This window comes from Anas acuta, chromosome 2, assembly GCF_963932015.1.
Source record: "Anas acuta chromosome 2, bAnaAcu1.1, whole genome shotgun sequence".
Lineage (NCBI taxonomy): Eukaryota > Metazoa > Chordata > Aves > Anseriformes > Anatidae > Anas > Anas acuta.
The window spans coordinates 147,035,149-147,061,501 of NC_088980.1; the positions used below are offsets into that span (position 1 = coordinate 147,035,149).

At 43.1% G+C, this 26,353-nt stretch overlaps 1 protein-coding gene across 2 annotated transcripts in view; it reads left to right on the top strand.

Annotated features, from left to right (window-relative positions):
- NSMCE2 (NSE2 (MMS21) homolog, SMC5-SMC6 complex SUMO ligase) overlaps nt 1-26,353 on the top strand; it is a 133,137-nt gene that overhangs the window by 53,793 nt on the left and 52,991 nt on the right. For both annotated transcript variants that reach the window (XM_068672643.1, XM_068672644.1), the window contains one exon: nt 5,319-5,472. In XM_068672643.1, the coding sequence (XP_068528744.1) occupies nt 5,319-5,472 (154 nt within the window). The remainder of the gene's footprint in view (nt 1-5,318; nt 5,473-26,353) is intronic.

The following is a 26,353-nucleotide window of genomic DNA, read 5'->3' on the forward strand; positions in this document are numbered from 1 at the left end:
GCTATCAGTGTTGCATAAGCATATTCACAGACACATGGCTGTAGTGTAAATACAGTCCACGTTGCTACGAGTTTTGAGCTTAGAGCTAGCCAGAGACTGTCAGCATATCCTTTTTTGGGTTGTCCCAAAAGGATATAAATATCTAGGTAGCTACATACCTCTGAGCTTCTTAGCACTGAGTGAGTAATCACTCTCCCTTTCATAAATGAAACAACAAAGAATCTGGAAAATTAAGAAATTATGCTACGTCAGCTGACTTGGTCATTAAAAAGGTCATTAGCAAACAGGATTATTTCTTTCCCTCACAAATACCAAATGTCAATAATATCCATAAATTAAACTTTACAAATCCATATTTTTAAGGCATTAAATTATAGGGAACACATAACATGTGGCTTGAAAGATTAAGGAGATAATTCTGAATTCTTTGGAAAGAACAGTTCTTCTGCAGATTGTGTCACTGGACAGGAAATGTCAGCATGGTTCAGGTGTGGGAAGAAATTTCAGCAAAATAAAATGAATGGCAATGGCAAATTCCTCGAAACCAAGGAACATAAACGATGACCCTGTGGGAGGGTACATAGGAGCCGTGTCAGGATTTAAAACATGCAGCTAAAGGACTTCTGTGCTGGAGAGACAAGAAGGTAAAAGCTAGAAATTAACTTTGGAGTGTCACATGCTGAACGCAACACAAAGTCCAGTGAAGCATTTTTGTGGTACAAAGAATGCCGTCCTTTTATCACAAAGTTTTCCAAGCAGCCACAAGCTGTTTTAGGGTTCTTTGATGAGAGTGAACCAAATGCATGTGTTAATTTGAACTTTCCCTCAACTAAGGGAGAAGGTAAAGGATGGGTTTGTGCTCAAAGTAGAGGACTGGGATTTATTTATTCTTGGTTCTGCCACAGTCTCCTTGTGCAGGCTTAGGCCAAGCTATTCATCTCTTCATGCCCCGGTCTCACTCTCTGTAAAATACAGTTAATTGAACATATGGCACAATGGATGTTTGAGGCTAAATTATTTAATGTTTGCAAAGTGCTTTGAGATGTAATACTGGGAAGGACAAATTGCTAAACACTGAAGTGCTGCATGCAGAGTTGTGCTCAGCAGTGCCTTGTTAGACACTGAAGCTTACTGTGTATAGTTTGGTACTGCAAGCTGGTCCAACCTAACTGGTTTTGGGATTGATCTGGAACAGAACAGCTTATTTCCTTTTTCATTGTGCTAATCAATGAAATAAAAGCTCCCCAGACTGGCACTTAGGATTCCCAGAGTTTACAGATTTCTTAGGTTTATGCAAGTTAGCATTGCAAAAAATGCTAACAAAAAATAAAAAGCTTAATTTGGGGGGGCACAGTCCATTTATGCATATACCATACACATCGTACCAGTGAAAGAACCTGCAAAAGCAAGGCTTATTAGGGATATGTACTGATAGAAGTCAAAGACCTGACATGAACTGGCTTCCTTCATAAGCATTGCCCATCAAACACACTAACCTCTGTCTATCTATCAGCTGTGATCATGCCATGAACAAATGTATCATTTGATAGGTATACCACAGCTACGTTTCTCTAAACATTACTTTTTGGTGTGTGTTTCTAAAATTGTTTTCCTATCAGCGCTGCTAGTAGATCACGTGTATCATTAATAATCATAACATACGACATGCCTGTTCTCATGCCTGAGCTTCCGTGTAAATGCCCGTGTGGTTCTTTGCTGCTATGGGACTGTCACAGCAGATGCTTTTGCTTTTTCTATTGCTGTAAACAAGCTGTTGTGACTGATACTTCTTTTCACCATATGTCCCGAACACTCCCAGTTCATAGTTATATGTCATTTCCAGGATGCTTGGTAGGGTGTGTATGCCTCCGCCCCATTTCAAAATCAATGTTACTCTCAATGGATTGACTAACGACTGCAAGGTGTTGCTTAGCATGCTGGTTTTGGCTGACAGTGCTACTAAATGAACAGTCGTTTGCTTAACATGTCTTTCATGGTTCCCATGTGAAGTAATTTTTCCTGACAAATTGAACATGCTGGTGGCTTCAGGTTTGGTGGTGAGCATTTATCTCACTGACTCCTGAGATCAAAAAGAACTATGACCCCAACTTGTTACCCGGAATATTGATAATTTTGCCCCATCCCTTAGCTCTGTCCTATGTTTATATTGTCCTCCTTTGTGTTGTTTTGCTGATCTCATCACTGCATCCATCATGAATCTGTAGAGCAGGAGTGGGTGGTGAGTACTAAAGAAAACTGTGAGGTACCTGCACGTGTGTCGTGCTGATGCAGTGCGTAAGATGTTGCAATGCTGTCCCACTGTGAGGAACTAGGAGGGATGTCAAGTTTTCTTTCTTTCCTTGTCATGTGTGTTGTTGAGTTAGACCATTCTTCACCCTATTCATGGCATAGGATGTGCAGCACCAAAGAGAAATTGCCTATGCACAGCAAATGTATTTACTGGTTATTACAGTGGGTGGACATGCCTTATTATTCACCTGTGACATGTTGACCTTCCAGAAGGTCTACCTGGCATTTTAGTAATAGCATATGTGACAATACAATATTGAGTGTGGTCAGGGATGGTGTCCCTGTTAATCATTTTAATGAAAGCAATCATCTGGAGGTGAACAGAAACTGAATTTAATCTTGTAAACACGTGAAATAAGTTAAACTACAGGAGGGAGCATTCTTTGACCATCTGTCTCATCTGACACTATAGATTTCTACATTAAGTGGTTGTCTGAGCCTGCGTCACGTACACTACATTGCTGGACTGTCCTCGCAGCTTCATGCATTGCTATTGGGAAAATAGCTGGTGTAAACGACTTTTTTTCCCTTGATAAATGGTGGAATTGTTCACGTTGCCATTAGAAAATAACATATAGCTTGTACTTGGTTAGGTATCTGTCAACAAGTGAGTGTAGATATGCAGCTAAGGGGGGCTCCTGAGCTTAGTATGGATGCCTACACACAGCTTCTTGTAGCTCTACTGGTGCCAGGCCAAAACTTATTTGTATGGCTATAATGTGGCTCCTCAAACATCTGTCCTTTTTCTAAGTGTAAGTTACGGTTCCTGCTTTCGTTCTGCTCACGTGCAAAATCCTTTATCTGGGAGCTGGAGCCAAGGGAGTGCTGTTTGAGCCAACAGGGGCTGTGCCCTTCTCTGCACCTGCCACTCAGCTGGGATTACTGGAAACACTAAATTGGAGAATTTCTGCATTCACATCTTTTGTGAGTCTGGAAACAGATAAAAAGAGCCTGATGTAACCGTATTGATGTGTGACATTAGTACCTGCGGAGAGGCAAAGATTATTGACATTATCTTTGTGGCAAACGGATGTCTGTAATGAATGTCCAAGGCATTCCTTTCACTCTTTGTGTGAATATCAGCAACTTGAAGCACTCGGGGTTTTTTTAGGATGCACAACTGGATCTTGGGTATGTTATCAGGCCATAGTGCTCAGTCTTGATGAGGGCACGTCTTAGTGACTGGGTATTATTTGGGCTGTGCCTGTGAGTGTGGTCCTGTGTCAGGCTGTAAAAACAGCTCGACAGAGTTGTCCCAGAAAGGAGTATGTCTGCACTATATATTGTCCAAGACAAGTCGTGATTTTATCATGTGTTGGATTTATAATATATTTAAAATGTATTTTGATATAGTAACTGCTTTCCCATGCTTGCGTACAGCTGATGACCAAGTTTCTCCTCCAGCTTAGTGCAGATCAACGTTGGTATTCACTGTGATGGGGTCTCTTCTACAGCAGTTTGCAACGATGCTGAGACAGATAAATCTTTTGTGTGCGTATGATTGACCTATTGCCCTGGGCACAGGATGTCTGTTTTTCTTTGCTCCCTTTGCCAAATTCCTGAGGATGAGGACTGTAAGCGACTGCCTGGTGTTATGCAGCGGTCTGAGCAACCTGCTGTTGGTCTTTAATAGTGTGCTCCCCTGGTACAACGTCTGTCCCATTCGCAGTTGGATGTTGTAGCAGGTGATCTCTCATCTCCAGGTGCCTTTGGAAACTGCATGCTATCACCTGGCTGTGCATGTTGTTTTTTTCTTATTTTTTTTTTCTTGCCATAACTTGCACCTGCCTGAAGTAAATGTGCCAAACTGGCTTTGCTCTTGGAAGAAAACATAGTTCTATGGAACCGTCATTACACAAACATTTACTAATTCTGTAGGATTTCCAACTTCTCTATGAATGCTGGAACCTATAATCGATTTACTGAAGTTGACCATTTTTTCCTCAGGAGGCTCTTTGCTGTCCATGTGCTCAGGGGCAGAATTTAACGTGTGCGGCTGGGGAGGAGTAGCTCAGCAGAAATGGTGCTTACCTCCTTCTCTCTGGTTTTGCCTGATAGGCTAGAGTAGAAGTAATCTTTGTCTGGTTCAGAAAGAGTTTAGGATTAAGGATTTGAGAGATGCTGCTTTCTGTCAGGGTTTGTACTGATGCAGGGCATCGCTGCACGGCACCACCCCTAGCCCAGCACTGGTAGCAGCTAGCTCTTAGGAAGTCCTGTCAGGGGCGCAGTGCCCTAAAATTTAATGTTGGCTTGAGAAACAGAAGGCAACGTTCTAATTATAGCTTTTTTGGGGGGTTCCCAAAGTCCTTTTTGCATCCTTGGAATAGCTTCATATTGCCTATGTGGTGACCTCCATATTATTTCCAGGCGTTTATTCTTCACATCATTCCAGAGGCAATACTACAAGCAGGGGCTTTTAGGGAAATGGTGTGCCTGTATGGCACAATGCTTGTTGTTTACACGACACAAAGAAATTGAGGTGGTTTCCTTGTATGTGAGCTATCTGCACGGCATATAGTGATGTTATTACACCAATCATGCATAGAGATTATAAGATTCTGAAAAGCTGATTGAAAAATGATGAGGGGGAGGTTTTTAACACTTAATAATGTTATTTCTATTTTTCAGTCATCTTTACTCTTTGGAACAGAGTCATATTTTTTGGTTCCATTCACAATCACTCATGCTGGTTGTTGTTGACCTTTACCACTCACGGAAGTAAATGTGACCACAGACATTTAGTTTTCCTTATTGTTAGTGTAAGATACACCACGTATACAGCAATTACATGAGTTAAATGACAATGGAGGTTAATCTCTACGTTTTATAGTTACTTCTCTTGAAATAAATAATTACCAGTTTATGGTTTCAGAGCAGAACGCCTAACTGGAGTCAAAAAAAAAAAAAAAGTAGTATTATGCTCATGAATTTTTGTTGGACATCTATTGCTTTGTATTGCAGTATGTTTCATAGTGAATAACAGCATTCTCTTTTTTTGTTCCTTACAGATAAAACAAGAGAAACCAGAAAATATACCAGATTTAAAATGCTTAGTAAAAGAAAAATTCACTGCACTGGAGAGCAAGAACAGTGACTCAGATTTGGAAAAGAATGAAAAATACATATATTTTAAGGATCAACTTAAAGAGATGAGAAAACAATGTAAGTTGTTTTTTTTAATGATTCTTTGAACATTAAATGATAACGTGTAGTAAATATCCTAAAATATAGAACTGCCAAACTCAGTTTGTACTCAAACTGCTCAGTTTATGGCTCAAACTGAGGTCTATTTCAAAACATATTTACACTGATATTTGTGGAGCAAAAAGCCAGCGTAGTTACCTAGGTAGTTTTATTTAGACTCTCTCAGTTCCTGTCCTGCTTGGATACGAGTACCATGGAAATCTTGCTTCACATCTCTTTTTGTAAGGTGGGCTTTTTCATCTGAAGACAGGGTTTTTTCCTTAATTGATAGGATCTGCTAAAAGGATTAGGTAAGCTGTTTTCATTTGTCACTTAAACAAATTGCTCCTGTTTCACAACTTCGGATGTGTTGCAACTCTAAGAAGACCTTTGCTTTAATCGTAGAACTATATTGTTGGAAAATGCTTACTCTGTGTGTTCTCAGGTTTACAGCTTCTATGCACGCACCATCTAATGCTGCAACATATTAAGATCTGTTTTTCTTATTTTGTGCACATTTATCAAGTGGTAAAATTTTAAGTTACTTGTGCCTGAAATGCAAGAAAAGTTGGAGAGTTAACAGTTTTAGTATTTATGCAACACAACAAAGTAGTATACTTTTATTGCCCTGCACAAATAGCAGCTATTAAAAATCACTGATTACTGTTGGGAAAGAAAGTTCATGGGCTCTAACACTATTCGTGCTGTTCTTCCCCAATCATGATTATGTTTGAAATCATATAATTCTGCTTGCTATCCCTTGACCCCTGTACCTAATCCCTCCTAGCCCACATTTTGATTTCAACATAAACTGGTATCTCAGGAACTTCAGGAGTCACAGATTAATGATTTATACCATTGGAAACTGGTATTCTGGATTCTCTCCTGTAGCTCTCCTGAGTTCTGTTTTTTTGGAGGCCAATCCAAAACCCGCTGAAACTAGCGGAAAGAATTTTCCTGCTGACTTCACTGGACTTTGGATTACTTCCCCATAGAGATTTATGAAGTGTGAGGACATGCTTGACAAGGTGAATTTTAGATCTGATATCTCAAGACTCGCTAGGACTAGAGCTTGAGGGCTTAATACGTTTGTTTCCCATCTTTATGGTTTTTAACATTTTGGATTTGAGTATTAGCACTGATCTCTGAGGTTAATAGAGCTCTTGGCACCACTCTAAGGATGAACACAGCAAGTTGCAGACCACAAAAAAGTGTAATTTTCACTCCCTACATAACCATAAAATTATTACTGCCCCACCATTATGTTGTAATTCCTAATTTCCAGGTGTTTGTAACTGAGAAGATAAAATCTTGATAACTGACTTTGGATTTACTTTCCACCCTGTAATTGCCTGAGGAGGGGGTGTATGCCCTAGTAATATATTCAGTTCAAGCTATGTGACTGAGTTCTAACTGGCAGGCCTGTTGAAAAATCCCCAAATTAAATAATCCCCAAATCGAAAATCCCCCAAATAAATAAGTATTCTTAAAAAAAAAAAAAAAAAGAGTACAAGGACATCATTATCCTACGACTGCCTGAAATCCAGATCTGTCTTAGTAGCAACTTGGACTTTTGGTTGGGCGCAGGGGTCAGACTGTGGCTGACAAGATAGAAGATGTTGGATGAACTGATGTGATCGGCATGCAGACTATTTATCAGCCGAGTCAGCTTAAGTTTAGTAGGATTCACAGTGTTTTTGATAACATAAAGGTTGAATGGAAAATCGTTGGTTAGCTTTCACAGGCAGTCTCGGATGTGCTACGATGTTCTCGTATTCAAAATAATGAGTTTGTGTTCAAATAAGCAATCTCATTCAGCATCCCCTTTTCTGAAATGGCAAACTAAATGCCACCTCAGGTCTGCAGACAGAAGTCAGACAAAAATTCAGAGGTGAATTTCTCAAAGCAAGAATTCTGCTGCCTTAGACATGCATCAGTGTGGCCTCTTCTGCCTCAGTAATCTGTTGATCCACCATAAAGTCACTTTTGTGCTTCATTTTCCTCTCCAAAATGCTCTTTTACCAGGAAGGCTACCAGAAATTCTTGAGTAATAATGTGTGACTGAAGATCATTGAAGTCTGTTTATATTCACATACATAAATTTGCTTCCATGTGATGTAGTGGCCTGGAACCAGTAAGGCTGCCCAATTTCTCTATTTTATGTAGTAATGTGATCTTCTTGCCATTACCCTCATCCTCTCTCCCTCCTTTTATGAGTTTTCCCTACTCATGTCTAGCCTTTAATTAGGCTGTAAACTCTAAACACGGAATTGAGTATTCACAAGCTTAAACATTACAGATACATTCTCGTAGGATCAGGACCTCTGATCTTCACATCTTTGTGAGAGGCTCAACTGACTCCAACGAGTACAAAACACATTTTCTCATTGCTGGGCTCTACGTAAAAAAGCAGTATGTGGAGATGTGTAGTACAGCACTGTGAGTATTATGTAAAATGCCACATATACCAAGTAGAAGGCAGTGTTACTATACATAAAGCAGGCTCAGAGTGTTGTACGTGTATTCCCCAGCTTCTCCTTTATGAGTTGTGCCTTCGTAAGCATGGGTCCTTCAATACATATCCATAACATAGCTTATTATAGCGTCTGCAAATTCTGGGACAGACTTTAAAACTGCTTTTGGAGGGTTAAGTATATCAACAGCTTCATTAACAGCTAACCCGTTTGATATCTTCTTTTCAACTATTAGTGTTGCCAGGTTCGGGCACAATTCTGTGCATAACCCCTGGCCTGTTTAAAGCAGTGCAGAGACATATACAGTGTGGTCCAATTTTTAGCTCTTTCCTGGGATTTGGTTGTATTGCCAACTCAGATGAAATATCAGAACTGCAACCAAGTTTTCTCAGAGGAGTTTCATGGTATTCTCCTTTGTCCCAGCCTTTTCCACCTCAAAGGGGCAGAAGGGGTAGATGTAAAAATGATTTGCCTTGCATGATGAGTTACCATTAATCATTTCATATCTTTTATGCAGGGTTTAACATTCGTATTCTGGAATAGCTGAACAAGGACACATCATGTCCTCATCTTATCTTGTTACTTGGGAATGAACTAGGATTTGAAGGAGAAAAACATTCTTGACACAAGGAATTCAGGTTCAATACAGAGCATGAAACAGTTAAATATAACCTTGCTTTCACAGAAAATGAAGAGAGCCAGTACATTTTCCATCTTCTTCTTGAGATTCTTGATGTTTACTGCCACAGTAAATGCGAGGGAGGGGGAGCTGCATGGCTCTTACCTGCCACCTGAGAGGTGATGTGCTGCAGAGGGCAGCTCTGATACTCGGGGAGGAGAAGGGCACCCTGTCACCTTCACATTGTCCTCTTTAGGCGGTTCTGCAGGGAGGAGACCTGCTTGGCTTTGAACTTTAAGCAGCAGCAGATGATACCATGCCTTAGAGCAGTTTCTGTTCTGCTCATCTTTCAGACAGTTTGCAGGCATTTTCCCTCAATCTCTGAGCTACTTTTGCTGGAATTTGTGCAGAATGATGCAAAATCCCCACCTCTGATGGTATGTGTCAAAACACTGTCAGACAGGTTTTATGTGAACAGCAAGTGATTTTGGTGAAGTCTGTTTCCAGAACTATCTTACGTACCTAAATGCCCACTTCTTATTTTTAATGGGAAGCAGTTTCATTCTTCTACTTGAAGCTGATTAGATTGTAAACAATAAAACAGAAGTGTTGATTTTTTTAAATTATTATTTTTTTAACATTTCATATAGCCTGGAATGACTGCGTTATCTTTTCCAAATAATTGTGCTCTTGCAGCATATTCAGTAAATCTGGTTGTACTAGAGAATTCAAAATGATAGTACATGTGGTTTTGACAGAAATTTTTTTCTAACCTTACCCCTACATGACTGATGCACTCCTTACACGTAAGGGTCCCAGATCTGCGAAGTGCTTAGTGATCTACTTTTGATTAAGCGAAAAGCTTAAGCAAATTGCTTAAGCTAAATTGCATGAGTAGGTCCTTTGAAATGGGTGAAATTGCTGGCATGTTTCACTTCCTTGTTGGATTGTAACCACAGAACAGAACCTTGCAGGACCGAGCCCACAGGAGCTAAGTCATGATTACTGTAGGAATTGTAACTTTGCATTTTGTATCTTCTGTAAATTTAAAATCCCCCCTTCTGTTTAATGTAGTATTACCGAGTCGTTTCATTTCATGCCAGTGTATATATATCAAAGGCATCTTCTGGCACAGAGTATGAGAATTTTGCCTTCACAAAATGAAAGTAAATGCAGCCTTTAATCTGTATGTATCAGCTTAAGTTTCTGATACCCTGTGAAAAGAACTAATCAGAAGGTATAATCTTTACTCCTGTGACCCTAGTTACCACTGTTGTATTTGCTGAAGGTTCTTCAGTTTCACATTCAGTGCACAAAGTGGGACAGGTTTCATAGCCCTTTTATAGCAGCTGATAACTTGCACTTTGGAGTCCTTGATAACCACGTTCTGTGTGAATGCCCAACAGATGCACACTTAAGCAGTAGTCACTTTGTAGAAAGTGTTAAGATTTGAGTGAATAACAATATCGCTGACTATGCCAAAGATTTCAAGGAGTGAATTTGGAAAGTGTAAGAATGATTTTATTTATTTATTTTTTAATAGGGAACAAATCATTTTGAGATGCAGTATTCGTTTTGGCAACCATTTGGTCATAGGAAACCAGTCATTGTAATGTAGTCTGGAAGGTCTACAATGGGGTTGTAATGCTCTTCGCTGAAGAAATAAAATCTCAAAGATTTTGAAAGGAAAACATATGTATCAGATTTAACATTTCGCTGGGACAGGCTCATAGTTGTTACCAATCAGCAAATATATTCAAAGGAACAAACTTGAATAATTAATGTTCAAGTAGGACACCATTATGCATTGTTCATACTTATATTTTAAAACCATGAATTGGCTGAAAGAAAGTGATGTACGCAGTGATACTTTAGATGCAGGTTGGGATAGAAGAAAACAATAATGTGAAAGGAATTCTCTTTAAATTCCTAAAACAGTCTATCTAGAGATTTCAGGAAAGACTAAAGTCTTTGGTTTGCTTTTATTAGGATAAAAAAAAACAAAAACAAGCTGCAACATGACACTGTATAGCATAATCCTTGACAATTTTAATCCAATTAATACTCTCAACATTGTACCGAGGTAGACAAGTTAATTTTATTCCTCACCATGTAACAGACATGCAACTTGAGTAAATAGTTACCTGTGTAAATAAATAAGTAAATAGAAACTTGAGAAAAAGTTACTTGGGCAAAGTCACATCTTCATCTGTGTGCTTAGCTTTTCATCTTTATACTTGCACGTGTTGGCAGAAGATCAGCTAAAAAATAAGGTTAATTTATTCTTCTTTGTATTGTAAATAAAAAATACTCATTTAAAATCCCTTTACCAACTAATTATGGTAAAACAACGTCAGCACAAAAGTTGAAAATTCTAACTGAAAGTGGGATTGGTGTTATGACAGTTCAGGGGTGTGTGTGGGATATGCACTTTTCATTTATGTAGAGTTCCTTATAGGCAGCCCTGTAACTAGAAAATAAATGAATGCTGATCTAAGACTTAGGAGGGTAGCTTGCAGTTTAGGATACTTGAGTTTAGTTCTTTGCTTTGTTACAGTCTTTTTGTATTAGCTCAGGTCATTTAGGTTCAGAGCAGCAAAGCTTTTGCTGGGAGTTAGGTCTAAAATCTCTGCGGGTCTGAACGTTACACCTGCGTCTGCAACTTGGTAAGTAGATATTGAGCTTGTGGACAGTGCAGGAGAGGGTAATGAGCGTGGACTGGCCCTTGTCCATGCTGCTCAGGGCTGCTGCCCTGCGGAGCAAAGTAGCCACGTCCACTCTGCGCTGCAAAGCATTCAATTGGCCTGCTTCTCATGTGGCTCTCCTGTGGCACTAAATCATCGTCATTATTTTTTCAGATTTTTCAGTTCAAAGAGCTGGAAGCAATAACATAACTGTGCTCTAGCCTGCCAGAGAAATGTTTTCATGGCGTGATGCTGAGGAAGCAAATTGCGGACCCCAAAGAGTGACATGAAGATGTTTAGAGGCATTTGTGTGAATGAGACCTGACTTCTGGGTAGGGCTAAAGGGCAGCCCTGAGCAGAGAGAGAAAAACTTGGCATAGTTTTGTCCTTTTGGGACTATCCTGTCTGGATCTTTTCTGGGAGGAACTAGCTGGCTTGTTCAGAAGTGAGACAGCACGTTTGTAGTTGTGAAGGATTAGGAGATCAGGGCCTGGGAATGAAATTCAATGAGTTAGAGTGATGATAATTATGTCTGACATATAAACCCTCTGGTTCACAGAGTTATTGGAAAGAGAAACAAGCTAGAGAAACAAGAAGCTTAAATGCTACAACAGTGGCAGTTACAGAGCACCTAAGATGAGTATCCAAACTGCAAAATTACTATGAAAGCTTGTATCCTTGCCAGTTTGCAAGGAAGGAGCAATTCTAGAGTAAATGATGCCGTTGGAGTTCCTCTCATGCAATCTGGGGCGATTTTTCCAGGTCAAAAATTAACACATTGATAGGACAGCAGGCAAGAGCTTCCTATAGCAATAATTCTGTGAGTGGATTAATGGAGAATATCAGCTGCCAATGGATCCGGTGCAGGTTTCTTTGATGAAAAGATTGCCTCTGCAGTGTGATTTAGCAAAGTACTTTCTGCAGAAGTTTATTGCTTTGGCATTGACAGGTCTGAAGTGGAATTGGTAGTTAAAATGAAAGAGGAATCAACCCACCTCCTCAAACAGTCCTGCTCCGGGGTGTAGGAAACATGGGTTTTGGTCTCAGCAGTTTAAAATCAGATCTGAACTGAGTTTGGGTCTACTGTGTTATTGACTGGTAGGCTCTGGAATCAGATTCTCCCTTTCTGTGTTCAGTGGTGTTTAAATACACATAGAAATGGAAACAACTGCAGAAGGAAGTCCAGTGTCAAGACATGGATCCTTTAGCCCTATGGCAAATGCACTCAGCTGAGAGGTATCTAAATCAGAAGGAGCATCAGATGAAGGTCTGTCTAGTTATAAATAACTGCCCTTCCAATCAGTGCATATTTAAGGGTGAACTCTTTTTATCTCGATGTCTCTCATCTGATCTATACATGTATATTTATAAGATCTACATTTCACTCCATTGCACAAGCCTTTGCAAGGTATAATTCTTGCTTTCCTACCAGCCCAGCTTTCAGGGCTTTCAGCTCAGCACTGAGTATATAAAGTCTAGGAAGGAAATGGAGTGTTGCATAGAAATATTTATTATTATTATTATACACTTAGGGATAATTCTTTGTTTGGGTAATTTACTGTCATGGGATAATTCTCTTTTAAGCGAGCACATTGATGGCTACTTGTGTGGCATTTTTACTGAACATAGGTCAGGAAGGGCGTTTCTGGATGTTGATTCTGTTCCCTTATTGTTGCAGTCAATCACAGCATCTAACAAAATGCCATACATTAACTTTTTCCCCTCTACTTATACTGGAAAAGTGATGGAGAACCTTAGAACCTTGTTCACATGGTGAGGAATGTTCAGGGAAAGTAAATCTTTGGTTAAATTTGTGCTCATTTGTTCTTGAGCTGGCACTGCACCCTGGCTTATATAGATCTTCTCCCTCACTGGTGTGTAGTTTAATTCAGTCAGTTCCTGTATTTCTTGGCTGTATGGCAATCCTTTTGTTGCAACACTGAAACTTAAAAAAGCGTATGTCTTGTGACCATAAATGAAACAATCAGAAATGTTTTATACATTTCAGATGAGTAAGAGCCATAGAAATAGATGTCAAAGTTTGCCCACAGAATTCAGAAAACTTCAATAGAAGCATTATACCCTATGGAAAATCTGTTTTCTGGTAATAAAACATGAGCAATTTCACTTCTTTCGTGGTGTAAAAATCTTGTAAAAATCTGAGTAGTGAAAATGCAAGGACTGTGTCTGCCATCTCACTATAATTTTTCTTGCTTTATGTTTTTTGTATGTCATTCAGACAAATTTCAAAGGTAGAGAGCAGAGGAATTCCATTCTTGTGCCATGAGTTTACAGCTTAAACTTCAAGTGCGATTACAGCAAATAAAGTGAAGAACTGCCCAAGGAGAAGGAGGCAATGAAAAAGGACGGGGAGAGAGCATCTTGGTCTTAGGATTTTTCAGCTGAGACGTTCTCTTTTGGAGGTTAGGGTATTGATGAAGAAGTAGAAAAGTAAGGCTCAATAGAGATTTAAACTTAAGGAACTTTCTTTTATTTACTCATTTATTTGGCTTATTAAGTATTTGTCTTACTCCGGGAGAGATAGTAGTTTCTTTTACCCTTCCTATGAGTTCATTTCAGTAATTTACATGTGTGACTTTGTGCCACCAGTATGCATAGAGATCAAAAGAAATTCTAGTATAAGTAGAATTCACCCAAGTAAAACATTTGGATTGAGTGCCAGCACAAAAAGCATTTGACAAAGCACAGGGAAGTAGATCTGAGATAATGCTGACTAAATAATAATCCATCACTGCATATCGCACTGCATGGTAACTTCAGAGTACTCTAGTTCAGAGAAAGGAAAACATTTGGTGCTTTTATGGTTTCTGAAACTATTTGCTGTGTATCTCTTTGGTGTGCCCTTCAGAAGAGCTGCAGGTTGAGCTAGATCTTTGTTTGCTAAGCATCAGTGCAGCTTCTGAAGTCAACGGAATTTCCCTGAAAGATACAATAACATGCAAGCTAATAATGTGCAGGAAGATGAATAAACATCCTCTAATTTTTTAATCAGTGGTTCATGTGTATTGGCTGCTTCCCATAGTTTTTGATAATCTCATTTAATTTCCCTCCTGAGAGCCTTAGGCACCAATAACCTTGCAGAAAAGCAGAATTTCTTTCCATCTTAAATTTTACGCTGTGAAATTTACTGGAGATCTTCTTCACACTGCCCTGAGCTTGTTAAATAAATTGACCTGAAGAGAGCTAGAGAAATGCTGAAGGATTGCAAAACTCATCTTTAAGGTTTGTGGACCTCGGGCTGGATGCCAGAGCCCGGAGCTAAGTGCCTTGGCTCCCCCAAGGAGGGTTAGGGTACGTCTACGTGAATGACTTTGTTTAGTGAGGGATCTATTCTGTCAGCAGAATGTCAATCACAGGATTGCGTAAGATGGCTAAAAGCATGCCAAGTATAAAGTAACACAAAAGAAGAGAATTAAGAGCTTTAGCTGTAAGACTGAGCACACGTTTTATGTGGATGGAGGGGAAGCAGACCATGGCTCTAATCTGTGGTTTGGGGAATTGCAGGCACTCAAACAATTACTGATGTCTGGGAGCTGAAGTGGTAATTGTGTGTATGGTCTCTTGGGGTAACCTGTGATACGCAGCCTCTCAGTCACCATTAGCATGAAATTGAAGTCAAACATCTTTGGTAGCATTTACACTTACTCTAAAACGGGCTAGGAGTGTTCAGATGCTGTCACAACTGAGGGAGGAGTGGTTTAAGCTGTCACCTTTCCGCTGTTACCAGCTCTCATCTGAGACACACCACCCGACTTGACAAGCATGGATGGGTTTATCACATCGTAGCATCTCGAGTATGGATGCAGGTTTGTTGTGTTACCGGACCTGCCGTGAGCGATTGCAGGATTAAAGGCAAAGTTACTTAACAGGTGTGCCGGCAGCCACCAAAAATACCTCACGAGGGAGAGAAGTCACCCAGCAACTGCAAGTGGAGCAATGGTGGGAGTGCTTGTTTGGTAGGAGCGCCGTGTCTGCAGCACGTGCCCAGCGATGCAAACAAATCCACACGTAAGACAAGTCACTCACGGGCTGTTAAATGTGAAGATGGTGCTTTTGGTTCCTTTGGATCCTCCAAATGCCTCTGCCCAGATTGCTGGTGGTGAGGCAAGGATACCAAGAAACATCGCTGTAGGCTTCCCCGGCCTCGTGCCTTCTGTAGGGATTTGCTATTATTCATCAGCAGACTCCGACGGCTGGATGGGACGGGCCTGAAGTCTGACATCATGGACTTGCTCATATGCTTGTAGGCAACCCCTTGGCTTTCGGCTAGTCTGCAGAGGGCACTCTTCAGCCCTTTGGCTGAAGCAAAGCTTGCACGGTGTGCGGCAGGAGTGTGAGGGGGCAGGCAAGACCACAAGCAAGAGGGTGCGTGACTGTGCACTCCGGTGGTTAACAAGGAACAAGGAGGTGGGTTCTCTGCATCTCCATTGCCGCTTTCTCTTCTGCCACTTGGATGGAACTGCACCTCATTTTGAGAGCCAAAAAGGTCACAAGACAAAGCCCTACTCCTCCTTACTGCGGCTGGGGCAGCTCTGGGCAAGGCAGAGCTTCAGATCTCCGGAGAACCTGGGAGGGACTTACCAGATTTAGATGCCTTCAGGGTTAGGAAGCCACTGAACGGGATTTTTCATCATTTTGGACTTCATTGTCTGTAGTTTGCTTCATTCAGTTCTTTGGATTTGGCCCAGACTTCAGTATTTTCTCGCACTCCCTATCTGAGAGTTTATGGGTCAGCTCAAGACTTGATGAAATCAAAAGAAGCCTTTCCAGGAAGGCTTTCCAGGTTCGTAAGGATCTATCTATAAACTTCCAGTATAAACTAAGTAGCTAGTTTACAATCAGATAGGAACACAGGAAAAATAAAGCCCTGCGCATCGCAGCACGGAAGACTACGCAGAAAAGCAGAAGAGAGACTTCTTTGAGGGGAAAAATGTAAAAGCTGCCTGATTGCTTTATCAGCCTCTGCAGTAAAAATAGTAATTACTGCAATTTAAGACTAATGAATAAATCACTGTATTAAAATGTGAACAAAAAAGTTTAACAAGTAATCATATGTAATCGTTTGGCAGCTCTGTTATTAGTGTGGGCAAAGAAAGGTATTCACCTAACCTTTGCTGTAGCATCCATTGTGTTTTTCCCCCCCCACAAGAAGGATAAGATGGTCTACATGGTCTGCATGTCTTCACCTAAGGAAACACCACTGTGCAGACAGCTCCACTGAAATTGTGTGGCTTTTGTCACATCTGTGACACGGCTGTGTCACGGACAGATATTTTCCAGCTCCGTCGTGTGCTCTTTACCACTTCCCTCATTTTACCCAACTGCTCCCCAGCCTGAATCAGCATCCTTCCTGGTTTTTCTGCAGCTGCTTTCCCTTTTTGCATGACGCCACAAAGGCTCCCGACCTTCCTCCCTGCAGTGCTCCTCTTCGCCTTGCCTCCCCGCCTCTCCTCGCAGTGTCACAGGACACGTTGCCCGTGATTGATGTGTTTAGTTTCACTGGGGAGGCCTTCATCAGTCTTGTTTTGTCCTGGAAAAAAAAAACAATATCGGCGACGTAATTGCCTTGAAACTGCTTCATTTGCATTTGCTTTTGACTGCACAGCTGCTGATACGCCGGTGTGCTCCCAGGTCAGCTGTGTGCACAGCACAAGCCGTAATTTGGAGGAAAGTGGTGGTTATTGACCACTAACAGTACCGCTGGTGCTGTGCTAGCCATTGCTTTACATTTTTGTTCGAGTTGGAAAAACTGGTAGCCGAGTGAGTCATGAAACCCGCTGTAGCAAAATTCGGTTGTAAATGAAAGAGGAACATTTCCATATTCTTCATCTGGCTTAATTCCTCTGCCTAATGGCTGTGTATATACCATAAACATTGTGAAGGAGCAACCATGGAAACACTTGTTTTCTTGCATTGCTAAATTTACTCTGGGTTGAATATTAACACAGCGCCTGGCATTACTTTAAAAGCAAAAATAGCTAAAGCGTGACTCACTGTGAGTCATTTACTGCTCGTCCTGCTATACTGCCTAGAGCTTGACATTGAACAAGTTGGCAGCCTGCGTTGCTACATTTTTTTTCTAGGAACTTTGAACACATTTCATTCTTGTGAATTCTCTTGTGCAACAATATTAAACACAGCAATGTGTTTATTTTGCTTCCAAAGTCGAATGAATCAGAAAATGGTGAAACAAAGAGTATTTTTCTTGGAGATTCTGGAAGAACTGGGTTCTGAGAATTATTTTTTAGCTGCAATAACAAAGTGATTGCATGGATGTTAAAAGTTAATTACACTTTATCCAGATTATGTAGCGTATATTTTAAACATTTTAACATTTTCTTTTTTTTTATTATTATTTACATTTTCAGCAGAGGCATGCGTGGAATCGGAGTACGGAGCCTGTAGTTGAGAACGTTTTCTCTTTGCTTGGCAAAGGATTTCAGATGGGAAGTCAGACAGCTCTACGGGGCAGACAAAATGAGGCAACTGTGTTCCTATTGGCCTGGGTATTTCAAAGGCACACCCTAAATATGGTGCTTGGTATCCGACAGCGAGTAGCTCGCTGGCCGACTGTGGGAATGCCTCTGAAAGATCACCTGATTTCGGTCAGATGGGAAGGGGTAATGAGAGAGGGCTGAAACCAAAAGCAGCGTGCTGAGGCAACCATGTGATGATAGCCTGAAATACACTGGCAGGGCCAAATATCACTCATCAGTATGCTAAAACTCGGTTTCCAACTAAATGTCATTTCTAACTAAAAGTCACTTCTGAGAACAAAAGATAACAAAACCTTAACGTGCTTTAATATTTTCCATGCTCCTTTTTTACATTTTGAAATTATCACCATGGCTTGTGGAGAGCAAAAAATTCATTGAAGGGAAATGTTATGCTATCAGCATGCAACCATCTGCCTGTGTTTAAAGGATTTACCAGAAAACAAATTAAAATACCAATAAAGTAAGTTCAAAACATCTGGGCACAGTTAAGAAGTTTGTTATCTATCTCTTCCTTGAACTTCAGATGATGAGAATAGAGACTGGATGGTGTGTTCATCCCTATGTTTAATAATACATACTGTTGCAGGATCTTTATAAACTAAAGAGTTTTCTCTTTCTAATCTGTTAGAAAACCAACCTCAGAAATTTGATTGCAGTGGTTTCTCTATAAAAAGTCTTGTTTTGATGACTGAAGAGAGAAGCAAGAATTATTTATTAAGCTTAACAGTAGCATCCTATGCATTGTCCTGATGTGCTCTGTTCTATAATATTTTAACACAGATTTATGAATAAAGGTACACACATCACTGCGCTGAAGAGAATTCTTCTCTTCGAGACTTGAAATTGTTCAGTAAATTTAACTAAAATAAGGCTCAAGTCATTTTTCTATAGGTTTTCCTGACTAACAGTCATACCAAAAGTGATACTGTGTAATTTTCCTAGATTAAAAAAATGACTGTGTTATAGCAAACAGTGTAAAGTGGGACATGGTTCTGATGTTTTTCTGTGTTACCTCTTTGACAGTGACCCCCAAATCACTGCTATTAAAATGGTTTCAGTAGTTACTCATGATAGATGCTCTTTAGCAATCTCTTCAAAGCCACTGAGGCTGTACCTCAGCCACACCTCCAGACATGTTATGCAGAATATAGACATGAGAATTTATGTTAAGAGTAAGACTGTGCCTTTTAAAAGACAGCTCTGTGTAGGAGGCTTTTCTGCTCTGAGGATCATCAGGAAGATTGGAGCTGCCTAAGGCATGATATCTCTTGGGCATCTCCTTACACGCCGTGTAAGTGATGTTTCTGTTAAGCTGCAGCAAATCATTCCCCTCACCATGCGTGTGCTTCTGTGTACACCTTCACACTTATCAGCATGGAGAGGAAGGGCAGGGCAGTGACGTGGAGTCTTGCTCTTTAGGACATACCAGAAGATGATGCGCTGAGCTCCAGGTTAAGCTCACAAGGTAGTCTATCACCAAACGTGAACTTTATTACCGAGTGCTAACTATTTTCCATAAAATGCCTAAGAAACACACTATTGAATTGAAACTGGCATCTTGTTACATCTACATCCTAAAGTGACAGACGAAAACTCTCAGTTCTCAAATCACTTTCTGTTCCACTTATGAATCCAATCTGATTTTCGTCAATATTTTCAAGTGATAGAACAAACAGAACACATTTTATAAAGCTGTAAATCATGTGCACAGTGCTGCAAGACTTCACATCCATTCAGCTGCGAGGATGTCCACCTTGTTGCATTCTTCTCTTGGGTGTTCCAAGCGTGTTTGAAGTATAGGAACCAATATGACTGTAAGATGTCAATGGAAAAGTGACTAACAAAGCAGTAACAAATTGTATTCTACGGACATATTAAGTTTCAGCATTGCCCTCAGCTGCAGAATGAAGGCTTTTTTTTTTTCCCACCCTTCAAATTCATCTTATCAGGTCCATCTAACCTGGAGAACTCTTACTCATATATAATGGGTAGGATGCTTAGGATAAAATTCCTTATTGCCCATAAGCTTTGAATAATATTCTTATTACTAAGCAAATTTGACATAAAATGTAGTGCTTGCATAGCATAAGCTACAGATGGCCAGAAAAAAAAACAACCAGCTGTTCTTTGTCTTTTGCCCTGGTTTTTGTGACTGTGCCTTTGTAGAACCAACCTTACTGACTAAGGTTGTCCTTTGAGCCTTTAATCTAGAATGTAGTCCTTCTTACTGCAGTTTGTCAGAGGTTGATTCACAAGCACAGTCATACAAGATCCAGAAGCATCGCTGGACTGACTTAATCACTATCACCTTTTGAGAAAAAGAGGCTCTGTGTTAAATTGCGCATTTCTAAGCAGCTGCCAAATTCCTCACTTTTTCAAAAGCCATTAGTCTAGCAGATTTCACTGCTGCTGCTTTTTTTTTTTCTTTCCTCACTTCTTAAAACCTCGGGCAAGACTTTTATACTAATAGTGGCAGGATTAGTGGACAAATTTCCCTGAGATTACCTAGAGAACAGAGACAGTTCAAAGATACTTGCAACTGAAAAGATCTACCAGTCATGAAATTCCACACTCTTGGAAAAAGTCAAGTCACCAAGGAAGAAGAGAAAGAGAAGAGAGATGCTATTTACTGTGCAGGTTAGAGACTCCTACCTGAAGGCAAGCCTAGTTTGTGTATTTCAGATCTAGCTAGCTAGCTGTGCCACTTGAGATATTCAAGATCCTGAGAGTTAAGTTCTTGTACAGAGTGCACATTACAAAGTTAAGTTCCTAAATCCCCATATAGGAACCTAAAGAACCATTTAGGAGCCGTGTTTTTGGTTTCTATATAAACATAAAGTATCACTTCAGGTTGAGAAGCTTGGTTAACATCTTCATTATGTTGCCCTCTGTGTATCAGGGAAAGCCTGCAGCTCAGGGTGAGCATCTCCAGACATGTGCAGACATATTGAGTTCCTCTGCCTGCGTTGTCTCTTCATCTAGCCAGCTCAGTGCCATGCAAATGTGGCTGCACAAATTCTGAATCAGCAGCAGTCTCCATCTGCTCACCCAGGGGAATGGGTGAAGGAGCCGTGTTTACACCTACAACCATATGAGGTACATATGTCCTCAGATTCTTCAGAATTCCAGGGAACGAAGAGCATAATTAGAACAATGTGCTCATACTTCTGGGTATACAGATGTCTCTACATGTGGGTTAATTTGCTTTTACTGCTCGTACCTCCTGAGCAGAGGTCAAGCCCCTGCTTGAGACATCGGCATCATTACTATGACACTGGATATCTAACACGGCATCATTACTGTATTTTTTAAGCAGGTAATAATATGTGGCAGGAACTGAGAAGCTTTTAAGAAGTTGTGAACCTACTGACGTACCTTCTCTTTAAAGAGGAACGAAAGAAAAAAGAACATTCTGTATGTAGGATGTATGAAGATTGTACCAAGATTACTTGAGTTGTTTAAAGAAAAAGGTCAAGATGTTTGTAGTTCAGGTATTGTCTTAGACCTTAGCAAAATACTACAAAATGTGAATCAGTTGATGAATATCTGTGATAAGCAGGTAAACAAAAGATTTATTTCCCAATGGCTTTTTCATATGATGGTGACAAACTCCATTGCACAACAATGGTCACATTCCAAAGTTGCAACCAGGTTCTGGAGGGCTTAATTTCACAACTGCTTACTGTGTCCTATTGCATTACAGTGACCTTTCAATAAAGAAGGGAGATTGCTGTTTGTTTTTTTTTGTTGTTGTTTTTTTAACTTAAAAAATGAATGAGGATATAGTGCAGCACCCTACTTCTACATAGCGAATCTGGTCCTTGATATTTTAAACTATGTCCTCTAGCTCTGAAACTTTCTGTGTTTTCTGCCTTTTCAGTAATCTTATGATGTGCAGACATACTTAGGGTTTGCATTTACACCGGCAATAAAGTCAACTGTAAACACAAAAAATGTAATTTATGATATTGAGAGGCAGACCTTAAAAGTATGTGTCTCTGTTATCAAATCTATATCATCCTTCTGACATCAATACAATGAAATAATATATTATTTAGTGTGTTTTTGCTTTTTTTTCCTATTTTTTTCTAAGGTGAACTCATGAAGCTCTGATTCCTAAAATCATTTGGTTGAAAAAATAATTACAACTCAAAAATTAGATCATATTAATATGATGTGAGAGGGAATATGAAAACTAATCTAATTATTATTTAGTTCTTGGCTTTTACAATTTATTTTGTGCGTGTAACTTTCACTACACAGTGACTTATTTTGAGGGTTGAATTTTAGTATCATGAAGCACTGTGCTGCAAGTACACCTTACTTCACAATGTAGTTATGTAGTCACCAAAATGAGTGAAAAATCACCGGGAAGCTGATAAATGAAGATGGTATCCAACAAGCAGAGAGAGCACGCTGGAAAGGCAAGGTCTGCAGTGAAGAATATTTTATTATCGGTCCTAGGAAGGTCAGTTAGAGGGAAGCCCAGCAGACACTAGCCATAACCAAAAAAGACCAGCTAGATGGTTTCTTAAAACAGTTGGGTCTCTGATCATCTGTGGCTCAAAGGACGGTGAACATTATTACATTTAGACGTGAGCAGGTATTGTGAATGGTGTTTAGATTGTGAAGTTGTGAGTAAATTTGTTTGAGATAACTGAGTAGTAAGCAGCCCATCCATTCCCAGCTGCAGACGTAGGTCTGGCTCTGGGAGATGCTCTCAGCGAAGGAAGCGTGAGGCTGCTAGCACTGACCCCGAGCCCTCGGTCGTGTGGGCTGATCTGATCGGGTGCAGGCGGATCTGAGCACGTAACCACCGCAGCTCAGCAGCAGATCCCATAACCTCTGCTGTGTGATCGTAGCGTGGATGCTTTCAGCCCGAGCCACAGCTGTGCTGGCAGCTGGCAGCCGTGACGCCTGGGCTGCTTTGCCTTCAACCCGCCGCTGATCTTCCAGCACAGGCAGAGGTCAAGCATTTCCCCCCGAATTCAGTGAGAATTAAGCTGAATGTATAACAGCAGCTTGGAAATGGTCTGTATAGTCAGTGTCAACAGAGGTCTTCAGCAGAGTCCGGAGCTGTAATGAAATTCCTAGCTGAGAGGAAAGGGCTCTTCCAGACAGAAAGTCTCCCCCATTTCCACCCGAGAAGGAAGCTTTCCCTGGTGCCAGTGAGTCTGAAGGCAGTGTGAGCAATTAGCAAGAAAGAGCTTGAAAACACCGAAGCAAGAAGCCGGGCTGCTGAGGAGTGGAGACGCTTGGGATTTTTCAGCCTGATTAGCTCGGCTGACAGAGAGATGATGTACGCTAATTACAGCTCCTTAACCTCCTTAGAAGCGGTTGCATAAAAGCACACAGCATCTCCACGTAAGGTGCTGCAGCGCTCCCCATCCACGCTGCTCTGCTCAGGCCGCCCGTACAACCCATGGACCGGCCGGGATGATGCAGGGGAAGGTGTGTCTGCGAGCCGGCCTGCCAGCGGTTGCGGGCAGGGGAACGGGAAAGTTTCTCATTAAGACGTGTGGCTGAGTAACATAAGCCCTGATAATATCTCTTTGGGTCAGTGAGCCTCCGAGCACGGATCACCACCACTGCGGCGCGCAGTCAGTGGGCTGTAGGGCAGCTCCCGTCCAGGTGTCGAGGGCAGAGAAGTGTTTTTCATGCAAAATACCATTTTCGTTTCACCGCGTGATATTTTCCATTCTGGTGTGTTTTATATGCTGCCTTCCTCGTAACGAGAAGAAATTATGACATTCGATTTATAATAGGCAGCGTAATGAATTCCGATCGCTCAGCATTGTTTCGAGGGGGAAGGAGAGATCAACACGATATTTAAATTCACTCTTTTTAAATAAAAAAGTCACGTCATAGATAATGGCTGTCACCTTTTTTTTTTTTTTTTTTTTTTTTTTTCCAGGAATTATAATAATAGGATGTTTTCGAACTATTTCTCAGCACGTTTTTTTTCAGGTGGCTCATGAAACAGATTGTTTAAGGCTTAAAATAGAAAGTCAGTTTTCAGGAGGAAAATTGTTATTCTCCATAAAATAAACAACCAAAGACTTGAAAAAAAAGATCTGGTTTGAAGGAATGCATTCCGTTCTGCTTATTTGCTAGACTAGTTCTCTGTAAATAGTAAAAAGTGAGGGAGGCTGACGAGGCGAAGGCGGAGCCAGCAGCGTCAGCGGCGGGCTATTTAAACCGGGCGCCACCGCCATTTCACTGCCATTTGCCGAGGCGATCGGCTCCGGGGCAGACGCGTTCTGCAGCGGAGCGGGGGATCGGGCCAGGCAGGGCTAACTTTCCGGCATCGAGCCGACTTCAGGGAGCCGCCAGGAGCCGGCAGCCCTCGTGAGGGAGGCTGACGAGGCGAAGGCGGAGCCAGCAGCGTCAGCGGCGGGCTATTTAAACCGGGCGCCACCGCCATTTCACTGCCATTTGCCGAGGCGATCGGCTCCGGGGCAGACGCGTTCTGCAGCGGAGCGGGGGATCGGGCCAGGCAGGGCTAACTTTCCGGCATCGAGCCGACTTCAGGGAGCCGCCAGGAGCCGGCAGCCCTCGTGAGGGAGGCTGACGAGGCGAAGGCGGAGCCAGCAGCGTCAGCGGCGGGCTATTTAAACCGGGCGCCACCGCCATTTCACTGCCATTTGCCGAGGCGATCGGCTCCGGGGCAGACGCGTTCTGCAGCGGAGCGGGGGATCGGGCCAGGCAGGGCTAACTTTCCGGCATCGAGCCGACTTCAGGGAGCCGCCAGGAGCCGGCAGCCCTCGTGAGGGAGGCTGACGAGGCGAAGGCGGAGCCAGCAGCGTCAGCGGCGGGCTATTTAAACCGGGCGCCACCGCCATTTCACTGCCATTTGCCGAGGCGATCGGCTCCGGGGCAGACGCGTTCTGCAGCGGAGCGGGGGATCGGGCCAGGCAGGGCTAACTTTCCGGCATCGAGCCGACTTCAGGGAGCCGCCAGGAGCCGGCAGCCCTCGTGAGGGAGGCTGACGAGGCGAAGGCGGAGCCAGCAGCGTCAGCGGCGGGCTATTTAAACCGGGCGCCACCGCCATTTCACTGCCATTTGCCGAGGCGATCGGCTCCGGGGCAGACGCGTTCTGCAGCGGAGCGGGGGATCGGGCCAGGCAGGGCTAACTTTCCGGCATCGAGCCGACTTCAGGGAGCCGCCAGGAGCCGGCAGCCCTCGTGAGGGAGGCTGACGAGGCGAAGGCGGAGCCAGCAGCGTCAGCGGCGGGCTATTTAAACCGGGCGCCACCGCCATTTCACTGCCATTTGCCGAGGCGATCGGCTCCGGGGCAGACGCGTTCTGCAGCGGAGCGGGGGATCGGGCCAGGCAGGGCTAACTTTCCGGCATCGAGCCGACTTCAGGGAGCCGCCAGGAGCCGGCAGCCCTCGTGAGGGAGGCTGACGAGGCGAAGGCGGAGCCAGCAGCGTCAGCGGCGGGCTATTTAAACCGGGCGCCACCGCCATTTCACTGCCATTTGCCGAGGCGATCGGCTCCGGGGCAGACGCGTTCTGCAGCGGAGCGGGGGATCGGGCCAGGCAGGGCTAACTTTCCGGCATCGAGCCGACTTCAGGGAGCCGCCAGGAGCCGGCAGCCCTCGTGAGGGAGGCTGACGAGGCGAAGGCGGAGCCAGCAGCGTCAGCGGCGGGCTATTTAAACCGGGCGCCACCGCCATTTCACTGCCATTTGCCGAGGCGATCGGCTCCGGGGCAGACGCGTTCTGCAGCGGAGCGGGGGATCGGGCCAGGCAGGGCTAACTTTCCGGCATCGAGCCGACTTCAGGGAGCCGCCAGGAGCCGGCAGCCCTCGTGAGGGAGGCTGACGAGGCGAAGGCGGAGCCAGCAGCGTCAGCGGCGGGCTATTTAAACCGGGCGCCACCGCCATTTCACTGCCATTTGCCGAGGCGATCGGCTCCGGGGCAGACGCGTTCTGCAGCGGAGCGGGGGATCGGGCCAGGCAGGGCTAACTTTCCGGCATCGAGCCGACTTCAGGGAGCCGCCAGGAGCCGGCAGCCCTCGTGAGGGAGGCTGACGAGGCGAAGGCGGAGCCAGCAGCGCCCCCTCCCCGGCCGTTCAAAAGCAGCCCCTAGGGAGCGCGAGCGACCAGGAGCGCGGCGAACAGGGCGGGCAAACAGGGCGTGGCGCGTCAGAAGGGAGTGGCGCGGCAGTTAGCGCGGCAGTTCGCGCAGGCAGGGCGAGCAGGAAGGGCGGTGAGCTACCCCCGCCCACACGAACGCCTGTTAACGACAGTCGTTAGCTAGGCGATAATGGTCTCCACTAGGCACGGAGCGCTCTGCAGGAGGTCGGTACACACCCAGACCGAGTACCCGCTAAAGAATGCAGCGGTTCAGGTCACGGGATGCAGGGAGTGTCAGAGCCTATTCCTGCCATCGGCAGGAGGCAGAGACACTGCGTGTGTTAGGTGTGAGCAAGTGGATGACCTGATCCGCATGGTGGCGGAGCTCAAGGAGGAGGTGGAGAGGCTGAGGGCCATCAGGGAGTGTGAGCGGGAGATAGACTTCTGGAGCAACTCCCTGCAGGGCCTCAAGGAGAGGTACCGGGG